The 17,877-nt window shown below is 40.9% G+C and overlaps 1 protein-coding gene across 4 annotated transcripts in view; it reads right to left on the reverse strand.

The window, feature by feature from the left end:
* Window positions 1-17,877, reverse strand: part of coro2aa (coronin 2Aa) — a 35,878-nt gene that overhangs the window by 16,791 nt on the left and 1,210 nt on the right. Inside the window, exon 1 of one of the 4 annotated variants that reach the window (XM_072463261.1) lies at window positions 5,899-6,196. The exons of 2 other annotated variants lie outside the window; for them this stretch is intronic. In XM_072463261.1, the coding sequence (XP_072319362.1) occupies window positions 5,899-6,024 (126 nt within the window). In that variant the 5' untranslated portion in view covers window positions 6,025-6,196. Of the gene's footprint in view, window positions 1-485; window positions 505-5,898; window positions 6,197-17,877 lie in introns of those variants that run through there. One more of the 4 variants, XM_072463263.1, reaches the window with a different exon arrangement.

Here is a 17,877-nt window from a genome sequence, read left to right on the forward strand (position 1 = left end):
CCTTGTAAGCGACCTGCTCCTTGTGTGGTTTTGTTCCGGGATCATACATCAGCGTGGGTCGTGGAGCATGCGCACAAGCCTTGTCTAGTTTCAGCGCGATTACCCATGGAGATTACGCAATTGCATAATCTGGGTGTCTCAATCGGAGATTTTGAACGCCGATTTCTATCGGAGTAAGGTGTTTACACGCACAAGATGTCTGATTGTATCGAATTAAAGCAACTATTTGTTTGCATGTAAACGTACTGACTGTGGCAGCCAGGAGCCAAACCATTACACTTCATTTTGAGGACTGTCCTTTTGCTCAGAAATATGGGACTGAGATCAATAAAGGGCTAGTCTAAATCTTTGAGGATAAACAAGACTTACTGAATATTTTTTTTTTAAAAATTATAATTTAAATACGCTTTTGATACCAAACCTAAATCAAGCCACCAGACTTGTCGACGTAATCATGTTTATGGGCATGTTCTGCTTAGGCTTACAAGTGCAGAGGCGGGTGCTTCCAGGGCAGAAAGCAGAGCCTGCGCTGTCACATCTTAAGCCGGCTGTGATGAGGCCAGCAGCAGGTACAGACACAGCAGTGACGGACAGCCCGTCTCCCAGCGACACCCAGAACTGGTGAGGCCAACATCAGCGGGCTATTTATACGCCGCATCTTCTGCTGCTGATCAGACGGATATGAACCGCTCAGAAGTGCTCGAAATAGAAATGAGGAAACAGGAAATGTATTTCAAAGTGGCACTAGATCAAAATACAAATGAGATAAATGGAATTATTGTTGTTCTGAAATTGTCAAAGGCATATATATAGGTCGAGTTAAAGGGGACATATTATGCTCAAATCACCTTTTAACGTTGTGATTGTCACTCAAAGTTGTATTTTGATTGATTCGTGTGTGTTTGAGTAACCCCGTTTTTATAAAAAAAATTATAAAAATAGCTATTTCACTTGATGACATCCCACTTGGAAATTTACCCAGCAAACACTGGGAAAACAACTAATCTAAGTTAGTTAGTTTTATTGGACAAATAGAAATAAAAAGTTGTTTGTTTGTGTAAATTCTGCATAAATTCTGACCGGAATGAATGTATCTATTGTGATGTCACTTCCTGTCCTTTTCTACAGGACAGGAAGTGACGTTTTCTCCACAACTACATACTCGATCGGTGTGAAACTACAATTTATATGTACAACAGGTATAAATACACCAAATAAAGTCAAAATAAGAAAATCATAAAAACCCGTCTCTTTAACATTTCACACCATTTCTCAAACCAACAAAAACGATCGTCTCGTTTCTCTAGTCAAATGAGCTCCTTACATTACCTTACCTTGGATTATCACCTACACACTTCCTAAATGTTACTTCAAAATACATGTCACGTGCGTTACAATAATGATATAAGAAAATAAATCAATCAAAGATGATCCATTAGTCCATTCAGCTCTTAGTTAGACCGACATGGAGTTCACGTGTTCGTCTTTCTGCATCTCTCGATTCCACGAACAGAACACAGAGTCACTGCTAACCTTCACAGCCTGGTGTTGCGAGCGCCTCGTAACTCATAAACATGTGCACGATCGGCCACTCCTCGCTTCTGCACGCCGGGTTCCTGCGCTGGAGGACGGTGGGAGGGGAGTTGAACGTTTATTGCAGCCAGATATTAGCTACCTGAGGCCTGGAGCGACAAGCGGCTACACTGGCGTCCTAAAACAAGTGCCAATCCTCATCTCCCACCGGCGATCACGCTTTCAACTGTCTGAGTGACCTTTGACTGGTCTTACGGGGGAACAATGCTACACGAACAACCCAAAAGCTAATCTCAAGTTCTGCCAAAAAGTCTAGGAACTGGACTGTTGGGATTTGTGCAAAAATCCCATTATAACTAGGTAAAACTGTAGTGCAATTTACAGTTATTCTACTAATAGTTCAACATTTCGCTTTCAGTTTGTATTCCTAAAATGAATTTCAAAACACGAGCTAGATGAGGCCAATGACATAAGTTTGCATCAAAGGAATTCTCATTTTATTGCACAAGTTAGAAGCAATTTGTCTTTTTCAGCATTTAAACATCCAAAGAGTCTATACTTTACTCAATTAATCTAGACATTTGATGCAGGTTTTTTGTTTGGCTTTCAATTCTGCTCGACTGTTGCAAGAGCTTGTCTGCCCACTTTAAAAAACGCAAACTATTGGCATGCGTCAAGTTTTAAAGCAGAGAAAACATGGCTCCACATACAAAGGCACGTGTAAATTATGTGATGATCTTAGCGAACAGCTAAGAACAGCGAATGTCAGCGACAGGTTTACAAGCAGTAGCTCAGTATAGGACGAGGTGTGTTTGCACATACTTTCCTTTGAACCCTTTACAAATACAGGCCTAACGCGCAGTAACAGCGTCATAACCCCGTTGAAAACCTGCTCAGAATTTCAACTTCACTCACAGCAGCTCTTTATTCGTCCGTCAAATCTTGTTTTATAGTGGTTTGAATTCACGAGCAGACAACGAGAATGAATCGTTAACATGCACGAGTCGTATCTACACTCCGAGATTGATCTACTCGAAAGGTGGCGTTCACGAGGCATCGCAGCGTTCTTGAAATGGTTTTAAATGGCAGAATTCCCCGTTTAACTGTCCGATTGTAGATTTGTCGACCTGGTTTACGGTTCTTATCTCTGTCCATACCGGGCCTATCCACAAGAAACTAAAACGGGCACAAAGTTCAACCCCCCCCAAGAGCCTTAGAATGTGGTGCCATTATTCAACATTATTCAACTCTAAACATGTGATCGTTGTCATTCGAACGGACCTTAAACCATACGATTGATAATGTACGTTTTTGGAGCCGATTCCGAAAGATTCAACCGTTTGTGGATTTTTGTTTTTGGACATTTCTTCAAAAAACAGTCGATTTCTCATAGAGTTACACAGGCCCTTGCCCAGTGTCATCAAATTCTACATGAACGCAACCAATCCAGTTCAGATCCTGCTAAAAAGTGGTGCCCAGGACGTCCGATGCTACATGCGTGCTATAAAACGTGTCGTCAGCGTGTCCCATTGGGCAATTAAAGTCTTAAATCGCTTGCCGTGTCAGAGAGATTTGCTTCTCTTCCTGTCTGATAAAACTATGGATACTCTTGAGTCATGTATAATGGAACAGATTGCGTCAGTTGTATTTAAAAAAAAAAAGCACACAAAAAAAGCCTGGAGGTGCAAAGAGTGTCGCATTGTTACAGTCTGTACGAAGAATGACAGTCCAAGATCACTTACAAGATAATGTTTTGTCTAGGGGCTTTAAGGCTCAGCAATCAACCACAATGACACAGTGAGAACATAACAATAGACGATTCAACGCACACACACAGAAAAAAGCAAGCCAGGAGATAAACTTCAACGTGTGCACAATCCCTGGTTTTAGTTTCCTCGTTATTGTTTTTTACATTTCTGAACAGGCAATGGACAGATGACGAAATATGGTGCGTGGGTCTTGATGACTTTGGATTAGATTTAGATTGGTTCAATTTGGAAAATGCAAGCTTCATTCCTTAAAGTAGGTATGGCCAGTCTATATTGGACTATTTTGTTCACAACCACATGCACAACGTACGTCTGACTATATTAAAAAACATCGAAACATCAGCTATTCCAGTTTGACGCCGCTCCGCTTTCGATGCCACGCGATCGAACGGGATCACAACGAGATCACATTTTACTGTTACGCTTGTTTGCACTTTGACCAAACACCAGTGAAATCCTGAATTCCCGTTCATTCACAAGTTCATTGGATCCCCATTCGTCACTTGCTTTACGGAATCAAACAAAAAAGTCATGATATTTTGGCCTGGTAGCAAAAAACGCATGCAATTTGACATTTTTTGAGTAAACATTGAACAGTAAAAAGTCACTGTTGCTGCCTATACGTCTCATGATTATTATTCTTGAGCTCTAACTCTAACTGTATATTGTGACCTGGGTAAACAGGATTATCGATACATGTGAGTGTTTTACATGAGTGCTTTGTTTTCCGACCTTTCGCTCGATACTGTGTCCACGAAGGCAGTGCTACGTTTATTTTAAAGGCTTCACAATGAGCAGGTATCCCATTAGCCCAAGGATGCGTCCATTAAGGCCCCGCTGAAAAGAGCAGACGGCCATTAGCGAAATCCCGGCGAGACGACACAACGTCCGAGACTAGAAGATGAAATGGGCCGAGGGCTTTACTGTAAACCGACACTGGACGCTTCCACCAACGCAAACGCGGTCGGTTTTAACGTGCGGTTTTAAGTGAAAGTCAGAGTTTACATGACGAGGTGTGTAAACAACAAAGACTAAAGCCATTGTGACGCCCGAGTCGGCCAATTGTGGACAACAACAATACAAAAGTGGCCATTGTGAATTGTAGATTTAAAAGAAAAAAGTGGGCGATTCATATGAGCAACTATAGATCATATTGGAAACAACTTTGACGAAAAGCAACATTGTATAAGCTGGTGGAGATGCTAAATCGAAACATTTTACAGTTGAATGAACCAACATTTTTTTAATACAAGTCAAATGAACTTAACTCAAATCTGTTGCTTTGCGTTGGCACCATTTGAATGTGATTTTCTACCAGTTAAACCAGTAATCGTCTTTTGTTTTCCCCATTCTCCCCTCCTCCATCTCTCACCAAATTAAAAACAAAAACGCACCATAGTTCGTATTACATCACAAAAGGAAATCGTAGGACTTGATAACGGTAAACTAACATGGCAATAAAGCGACCGCTATGTCAAGATTATTTGGTTAATCGATAATTGTGGTTATTCAGGTCACGGTATATAATCGAGAGACGCTAAGAAATAATAATCGTTAGAATTGAAGCCGGCAACAATGAGTCAAACTACATTTATTTGTCTATTTGTGACAATATCATGACTTTTTCATTCAGAAAGTTTACTAAAATGTGATACTGTGACAACCTTACTACTGCTACTACTACTACTGCTACTACAACTACTACTACTACTAAAAACAGACCAATTCAAGGCATGCAAATAGTCCATGGCATGTTGTAGTAATCATTATTTGTCACCATTACCAACTGTGTGTCACATTTTTGGCACGTCGCATCGACCCTACGTGAAGCCAAACATAAGAACCAGACTGCAGACTTGATGGAAAGACCACAACCGGACCGGGACCCTAACCACACAAGGTCCACGGTAGTATTTGGTGGGGAGCGTGCCGCTGTAAATAGCCATAAGCGAGGGAAGAGGGAAGACTTGACCGGGGCGCGGGTGATGTCATTTGTAATGTAGTGGAACTGCTAGACATTCGGACCGTCGGCGAGAATAGAAAAATACTTTCACGGTCGTGGCAAAGTAATGAGCGGCTGCTGGTTCAAAGAGAATTTCGGGAATACAGTGCCATATATAGAAGTTGTAAGAGTGAGCGGATGGAAGTTTGTCTTGAGCACTCTTTTTCTGGCGCTCAGATGTTTTAAAATAACGGATCGCATATGAATGGCAATATTGGAAAGTGTGTTTTAGGGGACGACTGAATAGCATGAACAAATTGCAAATGTTGTGATCGTTTCAGGGCAAAATAAAAGTTATTTGATTGATTTTCCTGCATTAAAAAAATATTTTATCAAGACTTTTTTATAGCCTGAACATACAAGGACAACATTCTACCAACAAAGTCCAGCATCACCATTTACATTGGTCTTAACTTTGAGAAAAAATCTTCTTCTTCTTTGTCAATTAAAAAACTCAATTCAGACTTTTCAATTTGACAGCGGCAAATTAAAACCTGATAAAACCAACGGACCAGACTCTGGATTCTTCAACTAGCGTGATAACAAACAGACATTTCGTGAGCAGGACAAGTCGAGGAGGTGAAACGCACTCACCCTGCCGCGAGAGTCGTCCGAGGTCCCAGAAGAAAGTGGGGAAAGGGCTGGTCCTATGAATGAAACTGCCGCTCCAGTACCGATCCAAGTCCTTCTTAAGCTTCTACGGCAAGTTCCGAAACGCATGCAGATCAGCAGCAGTCAAACGGCGTAACGTCCTGAGGCAGTCTTCCACAGTGTGCAGCTGACAAGAGGCGAGTGAGCGTGTGTGAACAGGCAGAGCGGTGGAGGGGGAGGAGAGCAGAGCAGAGCAGCGTACACTCCCCTCAGAGGGAGTGACTGCACACAGGTAGGGAACACTCCGGCCGTCCACTCCTCCACTGCGTTTGCTCAATCAGGACTCCTTCCCCTCTGTCTCGGGGCGAGCCTCAGCCCCCGCGTTGCACAACTCTCGGGCAGATGGATCGCTTCAGCTCCTGCCGCGTTTATCGCAGACGGAACAGCTCCTCCTTTTAGTGGCAACGAGTTCGTGGCACGACCGGGAAGTGTCTTTGAAGCACGCACCGAATCGAGACATTGGCCCAAAGTACAGTGTCTACGTCGTATCACTTGGATTTTATAGCAGGAGTAGATTATACTTTAAGTAGTTTCATTGGATTATGTTGCACCCATCACCGAAACAAGTCCCTAGTTTGTGAATTTTGGCAATAACAACATGTTTTCTGATTCCAACATTGACCTAAAATATATAAAGGAGGATTACTTTGAAGTGATATTGCTTACTAACCATCAAACTGACCTGCAAGAAACAAAAAAGCTGAAAAAACAAAGCAAATCTGTACAATATTGATGTACTATTCTATTGTGAGTTGAAGAAAAGAAACCCGTTTTTATAAATGTTTCAATAACCTGTCTCATTATTGAAACATTATTTAAAAAAAAAACAGGTTTCTTTTGTATACTAAAAGAGGCTCTGAACAGCAACTTCTTTAAAGGTAAAAAGGTGCGGACTGAACACACTCTTGGTCGAGTCCAGTTCAAACACTTGTGCTGGAGAGCGGCGGTAAATAAAACATTACGTAATGGTCCATTTGGCCAGAGGAGGCAGAGGCTGATGGGTGGATGTGAGGACAGGCTCCACACTCTGGCCTTCGCACAGGCAAACAGGCGGCGCCGACCAGGGCTCCATCGATCTGTGCGCACACGTGAACTGTGCACTCTTGCGGTAGTGCACCAGCGAATGTATGAAGACACTCGGAATAATAGTAAAAGCATGCTGTGTTCGTCTCGTTTGAAGCCGAGGCCGCACTGTTGGTCTATTATAATGTATCGATGGCAAATAACTAGTTGTCCCCAATAATGTTCAAACCAAACAGAGAGAGAAAGACGTTATTTAGATTTATAAATGACGTCATGACCTGAATGTTTAAGCAAATCATTGGAGACACTTTCATTTGCTTTATTTAATCATCTATTTTAAATGGCTTGGAGACTTTACATAATCAATAAACAACATCTGGTAAGGTAATCGTCACTGTTAAAGCAATATTCTGCATTGTTGTAGCCTTTTATGATCATAGAGATGCACATGAATCAAATGCGCTTCATTCCACCTCTATTAATCCCGGCGTCTTGCAACATAAACGAGTAAAGGCAAGTCTGGGGAGGAATCATTTTTGCAGAGGAGTCGGCTACACCTGGCGCTTGCGTAATTCGGCCTATAAACAGCACAGATAGCTCCTAGAGGGATTTTTCTAGAGCCACACCACTGCTGTGTGCACGTTACTGATAAAGACTGACACACTCATCCCCTGCGACACAGTCCAAGGGTCTGAGATAAGAGTCATCAGCCTAGTCTCATTTCTATGGCTACAGTCGAGACTAAACAACATTATCAACTGTATTTTAGGGTAATCAATTTATTCCTGACAGCAATGATTCACTTGAGTGGCTGTAGGTGAGTAAACGGTCAGCACCTGGGCAGAAAACACCAACATTCGCAACTGAAAGTATGAGCATTGTCATGGCAGAGGGTTTAAGATGATAGAAAAGTCTTCAGAACTGGCACCGGCAGTCCACTTTAGTGTATGTTTTAAAGGACGCATGTTATGAGGTTTTTTTTCATGTTAAATTGAACTATAATATTACACATTGTTTAAAACGTTTTGCTCATTATAAACCACAAAATTAATCCAAAACTGCATAATAATAGAAATGGGTCCATTGACTTCCTGTTCAAAACTGCAGAACTGTTAAGCCCCGCCTCCTCGTGACATTTCACTGAAACAAGCAGAGGATTTTCATTTATTTCATTTATTGCATTTGTTGCATTTTATTGATTTTTTTTTTTATTTATTATTATTTTTTTTTATTTTTTTATTTTTATTTTGTGGTAAATAAGTGCCCCACATGTATTATTTGGAGTCTTAGTGATCGAAACCAAGTACAGGGATGTGAGCGGGGATAGGGGGTGAAAACAGGAATTTTCGGCACAATACAGGATTAACTCAAACATGCAGGGAATCAATCAGAATACAACTTTGAGGAATCTAATGATGAGGAAACGCTTTAAGGCCGTTAAAGTGGATTTAGCATTTGAGTTAGTGACTGCCCTGTGTAGTAATTATGTGTAAGGACAAGGCTGGAGTGCAAAGACCTTGTTCAAAAGGTGCTGCTCTGTAATCAGCCCTCACACAATGGTGGTCTAATAACTGAGTGTGTGGAGAGAGCCTTTTACTGCAGCCACACTGACCTCCTCACTGTGTCTCCACTCATTAGCCGTCTGACTGACTTTAGAGAAGAAAACATCTGGTGTAGTGCCAAGTGCATCGCTGTCTGAAGAAGTCCACCTGTCGAGGAGCCCTGAGCCAAACTATGCAAGATGCGTGTATAAATGTTTGAAAATGCAGGTTTCTTTTTTGTTTGTTAATGTTGGAGCCACATTTTCCTTTGTCATATGAAGATTTCACTGACTAAAATTGACTTTATTATCCAATCTTGCTTGTAGTTACTCATTTAAACAGTTAAAGTAGGGGTGGGCGATATTGACAGAAATTAATACCTCAATATTTTTTGGGGAGTATCTGGATAACGATATTTAGACAATATCATGTCAAACCAACAGAAACGTCTCTTTGAGTGTCTTTAAACATATTTGTTGAGGTTTAATTGTCAAACAAATGTGAAATGTCAGAAAAATGTATCACAAAAGTTTAGAAAAATCACCATATACCCGTATTTGATACTTTACAGCGTCACTTTTTTCACATTTATTCCCTTTATCACAATAAACGATTGTCTCTATATCCAAATGTTGCATATCTTCAAAACAACATTCATGAAATATATCTAATACATCATCTTCAAATGGATCATACTTCAATAAACTAATGTGTCATGATTTATCCAACATTTGTCCACCAAAAGTCCCGTCCCAGCACAGTGCATGAAAAAGCAGATGCCATCATGCTACACACGCTAGTGCAAATTTGCATGTTGCGTGAGGATTTGGTTGAATATTCTCACTTGCAAATAAGGAGCCAAACTTTCAAACAAGTAAACAACAGCTATACGACAAAAACATTTTACAAAAAGAAAAATAAAACAAAAAAAAATTCAATTTGTGTACATTGTGAAACTGGCAAAACCTCCAAAAGCTCATGTACGATTCAAAGAATACACCATGTATCCACAACAGGACATCACAAGCCACTGGATGAGGTCACAGCGGTGTCTTAACAGGTCGAGGGGGTGACTAAGTGCGCTGACACAACATACTAGGCTACACCAGTGCGCCGCTGGAGCCGAGCCACACATTCACACTGGGCTATCGGCCCTGACATCTGCTTAATAAACATAAACATGTTTAACTCACACTACAGGAATGTGCCGGAGACTGTAACAGAAGCGAAGAAGCTGCATGCACGGTCAGGTCACAGGTGATGACAGCTGAGGGTGAGGGCTTAGAGAAACTGAAGAGAAAGTCAGGTTTGTACTGTATAGTTTTGTAGTTTTCTGTGAAGATAGTGTCAATAAGAAATAATAATCGCATAAATAGGAAAAAAGTGGACCGAGCTTTTTAGACTGGCCTTAATCTTGACATTTGAATGTCACGACAATATTGGTAGGTAGGTTATGCAGGTTATTGATTTCCCCGTCTCTCCTAATGTCAGTCAGGTGGTATAAGCTGATGTTTCCCATGTTCTCATGTGTGATTCACTCCTTTATAACGACCCTCCACATCTGTTTGAAACAACTGCCTCTCAGTGAAATCATGGCTGTACCTGGTGACATCAAGCTCGGCCGCGGAGCCGCTCTGGGCCGCCAATAGTCCCTGGAATCACCTCAAACAAGTCCAGAAACAACGCTTTGAAGAATATGTAAATTAAATTCCGCTTTTATGTACAACTCACACCAGACACGAGCTCATGCACATGGTTATCATCAACAATAGAAAAAAAAATCAAGTTTAGATCAAAAGCAATGCCTTTATCTAATTACAGCATTCCAAATACTTAAATACTGAAGGTATTCCAAAATAAGGAAGTTTACTATAGGTCTGCGAGACTAATTTCTAGGCTGATAAGACCTCTTGAAACATGTTCTGAAAAACATACTGTACATTGTGCCAATTTAGCAGTTACACCTCAAACGCTGGATGAGTTTAAAATATGATACAATAACAGAATAGCGATTAAAATCATCAAACCACAAATCTAATCACAAATGCAATATTTGTACTGCAAATAACTACGTGTCCTGAGTCACACAGCCAAGACTATTCACCACATTGCAGTTAACGTCATTTAACAACTCATAACGTCATTAAACATAACACAATTGAGATGATAAAAGGATTTGATAGCACCAGGAAATGAACATTTACACCCTGCTCAAATTTCACTGTGTACAACAAAGCACTGGCAGCATGTAAGTCCCTTTAGTAACCTTTAGTAACACTGTGTGGAATTAAATACAGTGTTTTTTTTTTTTTTTAAATCATAAAGCTTCATATTTTTGAACCTTATACGTCGGCTTACAGTTCCATGCCCTAGATTTCAAAACCTTTCTTCTACAAACAGAATTGTAAACCGTTTCCATAAAAAGCAAACGCAGTGGTGCCAACGACTGTAAGCGGGCAGTCCACATTTGACACAAAAAAACAATATGGCAATATGCAAGATGATCAGGACAAGGAACGTGCACAAGAATTAATATGTCAACGCAGTACACACAGGCCTGCTAAGCGCTATAAATAGGACGACAGTGCCAGTGCTGCAGCTCTGTGGCAGGTCAATGCCTCCAGAGGGGCCCTTCGGTATTTATTAAGCAACAAAAAAATGCATGTCTATGTAGTGCAAGCTTCAAAGAGAGAAGTGTTGACTGTCAAAACAAAACACAAAAAGGTAAGAGATGATTTAAAAAAGGGAGAAAGAAGGGGGCCAGAGCATGTAAAAATAGCTTCAAATTGCAAACGAGTCCTGCAAAATGGGGCCAATAGCGAAACAATACGGCTAAATTAAGTGAATGTAAAGGTAGTGTTGAGTGATTGGCTTAAGTCGTGGTGTCAGTGACCGGTCCGTTCATTCATTAATGGTAGTAAGGCGAGTGTCACTTTCAGAGCCTCATGAGGATTAGCCGCTCTTTAAATAGACCCAGCTTTTCTACATAGATGATAAGCAGACGGGCAGAAGTGCGGCAGGTACACAGGGAAGTGTCATGTCACCTTCACTGTTTTATGGTGCCAAGTTTGCAAACACAATTACAAAACTAACAGCAGCAACGATTAAACTATATCTTAGACCCAGAGGGAACTAACGGACATTTTTAGCACTGTGCAAAGCAATAACAACATCAGCCGTAATTAGTAGTGTAATCGTTCCCTTTTCCCCGTTCCTTATACAGTGTCGGTGTGCTGCGCCAACCAATAAATCAACGTCGGTCAGTGGTTCAAGGAGTCAAGTCTTCTCAACGATGGTGCTAAGTGTGATCAGTGCACTTGCGACAACAACGATTTTTAATTAGGTCAAGCGTTGCGGCCAATGTGAGATCGATATAATTACCACTTCAAAAACGACACAATTTTATAGGTTCTGCTATTAGATTTATTCAGAGTAAGGTTGACTCTGTAAGACAAGCTCCAACATATCACATATAGGTTGTTGTCAGATTTGAGCAGAAACTACCGTATTTTCCGGACTATAAGTCGCACCAGCCAAAAAATGCATAATAGAGAGGAAAAAAATAGTTGCACTGGAGTATGAAATGCGGTTGCAAGTGTGAAAATAACAAATGATATCACATATAGTCACTCCGGAGTATAAGTATAAATAAGTATAAGTCACACCCCGGCCAAAACTAAGAAAAAAGGTGCGACTTATAGTCCGGAAAATACGGTAGTCCTTTTAGTTCAGTTATAGACCATGCTCATCTCAAATAGCAAAGAATTGTCCCTAGATCAAAATAGTGTCCCAACTCTGCACAAAAAGTGGATTATTTAATGTTTAAAGTTATTAAAAACATCAATCACTTAGTCGTCTTTTATCCGACACTTGTAACAACATAATTTAGCAGTGAAAGTAGTAGTAGAATCAAAGTGGGTGACACATCTTTTCATGTACTCCATTCGACTGGGTGTCAGCTCCACAGGCCGACCATGTGGCTGCTGAGTGGATGTGGACGATTTGTTTTTCTGGAGGTAATCCCTCAGGTGCGTGCCACGTGGGAGCGGCCCAGATAATCCGCAGTCGAGCAGATGTCACGTGACAAAAGTGACGGGCGTTCCACTCTCAGTGATGTAACGCTGGAGAAGGCGAACATCTTTAAAATAGTTGATTATTTGAAGATCTGTCGCCTCTGCTTTGGTTTAGTGCGGCAGGAAACGACCACAAGAGCTACGGTGCTTATTGTGGTCACGTGCTGCCTCTCCAGTTACATAAGAGCATTTAGGATTTCCATTGTCAGTACAAGTACAGTGATAATCTGTTACATCCTTCAAACAGATTAGGCTCAAGGTATCTGATACGAAACAAACAAATTTGGAATGTGGTATGAATATTACATATTAAATCAAATTCAATTTCTGAATAACATGAACACCAGTATGTTCGCCCCATATGGCATGATGTCATCTCTATCATAGTCTGTGTGTTTAATCTATTAAGTCCATCCTGATATGCATACATTATTATTATAAATGTAGCCGAATGTGAGATATTTTAAAAATACAAACGTGGCATTGGCTCTATTGAATGTTTAGAACTGTTCACATCTTTACTTCATTGAGTGTAATGAGATGGAGAAGTTCAAATCAGGGGAAAAACTGCCAAACACTAAAATGATAATGCCATAGATTTATCACCGTTATAAAAACTGCAATTAAAATTTAGAAAAACAAATACTTCACATCAGCCCGCTCCAGCCTCGTCACAAAAGCTCTGATTTGATTTATTCAAGAATGAAAAACAATATTGTAGCCTGTGAATATACGATACAAAAATGTACAGCACTTAAAGGAACTGCACTGATAAAAACATCGACCTAACTATTTAGGCCAAACATCAAATCAAATCAATTTATTTTTGTAAGGCCCAAAATCACAACAACAGTTGCCTCTGAGGGCCACAGGGAGAAATGAATCAACAATCTCTCAACAACATCTGGATAAAGTTTATTCAGTCAAATTGTATCGTTATTTTTGTGCTGATCTCATTCACACCTTCAAAAACAACTTCACCTAATCCAACTTTAGCAAACCCGTGAACTCCAGTGGTGATTTTACAATTCCATATTTAAATTTGTATACTTATTTAACAGTATCCAAGCCATGATTAAGAACATGGTGTTGTCCCGCTGGGCGTAAGGCGGAGCTTTGTTAGCTGCAACCATGAGTGAGCCACAGGGGAGATGGTGATGCCAGTGAAGCCGGATTATCGGCCCCAGGGTTTGTGCTGGGACCCAAAGACATGTATGGGGCCTCTGTATTTACATAGACATGTATGAGGCTTCTGTATTTAACAGCTACATCAGCTCCGTCACCGCTGGAAACCAAAACCTTTTCACGTGAAGCGGAGGAGGACCCGACCTTAGCAGAGGTGCTCGATGTACTGGTTTTAATGACTTGAGTAAAAGTACAGATACACCTGGGCAAATCATACTTGAATACAAGTAAAAGTAGCTCAGTGAAAGTTGAAATATTGTATTGAAAGTACTTTTATTGACAAATCATTTTCAATTGCGGCTCCTTCTAAAGACAAGATAAAATGGTAGTTTTGTTGTAGCCGATTCGTAAAACTGTAAGAAATATGTAAAAGATTAGATTAAAAAAGGTTATAAAGGGAATTCAATAAGCTGATAATGTATTGTTACTATTTCCACAACAAAAGCAAGAATAAGCCAACTCGTCAACTACTTTCAAAATGTTTTAAAGCCAAGTTACGACAAAGTGATCAGTGACATCGCACCCACAACAACGAGTCTGTAACATCTGCTCAAATCAAGTCTCTGGTGCTTCATATAAAGGCTTTAAATGGGACAAAACATGCATAAAACCCCTCCACTAAAGTGAAATGTAGTGCGGTAGAAAGTATTACCATATTTTCCGGACTAAAAGTCTCACCAGCCAAAAAATGCATAATAGAGAAGAAAAAACATATATAAGTTGCACTGGAGTATGAAATGCGGTTGCAAGTGTGAAAATAACAAATAATATCACATATAAGTCGCTCCGGAGTATAAGTATAAATATAAGTATAAGTCGCACCCCGGCCAAAACTATGAAAGAGTCTGGAAAATACAGTATATTTGTCCTTCAAATGTAGGAGTCAAGTACTCAAGCTAAAATATGACTCAGGCAAAGTACAGAACCTTCCAACTGTACTTAAGTAAAGTTACAACAAGTTACTGACCACCGCTGGGGTTAAGAATAATTCTATCACGTTGACTAGTATTGATGCGTGTGTAAATCAAAGTCTGATCTGTGCTGAGGAAATCAATATTGGATCAATCTCATCACAAGTGTAAACACGGTCACCACTGGTTGTGTATTCATTAACCCGAGTCGCTTTCAATGAGCTACTCTGACTACACTCTTTATCTATGAGCTGATGATCAGAACACAACACAATGTACCGACAATCTAAACGTCATCGAATTACCTTCTAACGGCGTCAAAAAATACTATATACGGTGCATTTAAATGAAGAATTGTCTTGAGTAAATATGCCCGATTACAGGCACTTTACTGTCACGTTACTGCCCTAAAAGATGAAAAACAAATAGTTCATTATAACGTAATTAAATAAAGTTTGCAGCGGTTCAAACTTAATCCTCACTTTCCTTAGCATCCTAATTATTAATTTGCCGCAGTGAGTTTATGATTGCATTTCACACAAACAAGGCCAGAGTAGAGTTTGCTTACAGCCACTAGCGTGCTAACAGCGCACCTGCATTACTTCCTGGTTTGGGGAAGGTAAAAACGCTTTATAATTAAATACAGACAGCACACAGCCGTCGTATTTTGCCCCCAAGAGCTGATTAATAATATATCTGTAATAGAGCAAGACAAATTTTACTTTACTACATGAAGAAAAAAGAAAAAAAGTCAGATACAGCCCCTTCAAAGCTACAATGCTAATTTGCATGTAAAATTCAAGGCAGGTAACTCGAAACACACCAATGGTTGTCTTTTGCCACAGACGCTAGAAGCGCATTGACGCAGCTTAATGTTTTATTGAGAAACATCAAAGTGCAGCAAAAATGGAAGACCTCTGGCTATTTTTATCTGTGAAGGTTTCCCCCTCGTGAATTTGGGCCGCTTACTCATTAGAGCTGGCCGTTAGCAAGCCGTCAGACCTAGTTCACCTCCAAAAGTCACTCTCTGTTATGTAATGCAATCATTTACAGAAGTAGAGTTAAATAAATTAAACAGCATAAAGAATAATAGTACATGTAACACAAAACATGCACAACATCTAGCACAAAGATCTGGAGAGGGGTCCCTGGGCAATATAAAGTGTCTGTATCTGTAATAAAGTCATAATCAGGTCAATATACCGTATTTTCCGGACTATAAGTCGCACCCGAGTATAAGTCGCACCATCCAAAAAATGCATAATAGAGAAGAAAAAAACATATATAAGTCGCACTGGAGTATAAGTCGCACCAGCCAAAAGAATGCATAATAGAGAAGAAAAGAACATGTATAAGTTGCATTGGAGTATGAAATGCGGTTGCAAGTGTGAAAATAACAAATAATATCACATATAAGTCGCTCCGGAGTTTAAGTATAAGTATAAGTAGCACCCCGGCCAAAACTATGAAAAAAGGTGCAACTTATAGTCCAGAAAATACGGTATGCGTCGCCAACATTGCCACACGTTCCATTGACATAATCTGACTATTGCCCTCTTAATGTCCCATTTCGTTTTGTCTCATCAGTAATAAAGAGATTTATATTTTGGTTGTATGAGGTGTCAAAATTGCATCGTTATTGTGTTATTTAACCTGCATTATGACATTTTTGTGAGCTCCAAAACGACAACGGCGACCACAGCGGTGACCTGGGACGGCCCACGTGGAGGGGACCGCTGCGGTACATAAATGAATCCATTCGGCACGCGCTCTCCGTTTTTCTCCCACAGCTTCACGTGTGGCGAGCGTTAGCCCCGGGTCGTTTGAACGGCTTTTCTATTGTCCCAAGTGTGTTTATGTCGGGACAAAAGTAGGGGACAAACAATAGGGACGAACCATCTGGCGAGCTGGTGGCCGTGCACGGTGGACAGTTCTACTCTGCTGACACGCATCTCATCTACAAATAAATTAAAAAAAACTGAGTTATTTATAGTTTCAGTAAGGTTTAGGTCTGCTCCAGAGACAAGACGCGCACTGACCTCATTTTAGCTTATGTCACTTCAGGCCTGGGGCAATAATGGGACACTAAAGATGACCATAATGTGGAGTGGGACGGCCACAAAAGCAGATGTAGGCGACCTCAAGCCCCATACAGAACTACTGTCCATATTCCTATTCTCCAGTGTGCATTTATATCTATTAAAACTATGTCCAATAACAATTAAAACAGTCTGACAGATGCATCAATACAATACATGTTAAAGACTGAAAGAACTGTTTTTAGGGCTACAGTTAAGGCAGTCGAGGATAGTCAACCACATTTCTTTATTAGTCGTCGAGCGGTTTTATAAAGCCAAGGGCAGACAGAATAAAGAATAATGCATGGAGTGGGAGGAGTTTTGGCGTGACCTTATGAAAACGCGGCTTCTCTCTGCAGCAAACATAGAAAAGCGTGGGACTTTCGCCAGTGCCACACCACGTCCCCTTTAGTAAATGAATTGATCTACAGAGCATATCTTGAGTCCACCAAGAATGTTTTGTTTTCATTTTGTGGAACCACCAGTCCGAGGGCCTGAGGCTGGGGCGGTTATACCCTGGAAAATCAATCATCTCGTCAGGCTCGCGATCATGTAATGTGTTAAGACAGACAAGACTACAATAGCACCAACATGGAGGGATCACTTGGGCGGAGGGATCACTTGGGCGGAGGGATCACTTGGGCGGAGGGATCACTTGGAGGATCACTTAGGTTAGACAGATCACTTTAGGCAGAGGGATCACTTTAGGCAGAGGGGATCACTTGGACAGAGGGGATCACTTGGACAGACGGATCACTTTAGACAGAGGGATCACTTTAGACAGAGGGATCACTTTAGACAGAGGGGATCACTTTGACAGAGGGGATCACTTTGACAGAGGGGATCACTTGGACAGAGGGATCACTTTAGCCAGAGGGATCACTTGGACAGAGGGGATCACTTCAGGCAGACATGGGGCTGTCCTAAACCCAGACAAACTTTGAAACATAATTGGTTTTCCACCTGTGCAGTCAAAGTAGAGCATTTAAGACTCCCACACATCCACACACGTGTTGCCGGCGTGACCCTCAGACTCAGCGGACAGAACAGTGGAAGGTGTGAGCGGAGCAGACGCGAAGCGGCGGAGTCATCGTGTCCTGTCCCCGGTCAC

This window comes from Eucyclogobius newberryi, unplaced genomic scaffold (assembly GCF_026437365.1).
Source record: "Eucyclogobius newberryi isolate DKJ021-1_F unplaced genomic scaffold, fEucNew1.0.hap1 SCAF_4, whole genome shotgun sequence".
Classification (NCBI taxonomy): Eukaryota; Metazoa; Chordata; class Actinopteri; order Gobiiformes; family Gobiidae; genus Eucyclogobius; species Eucyclogobius newberryi.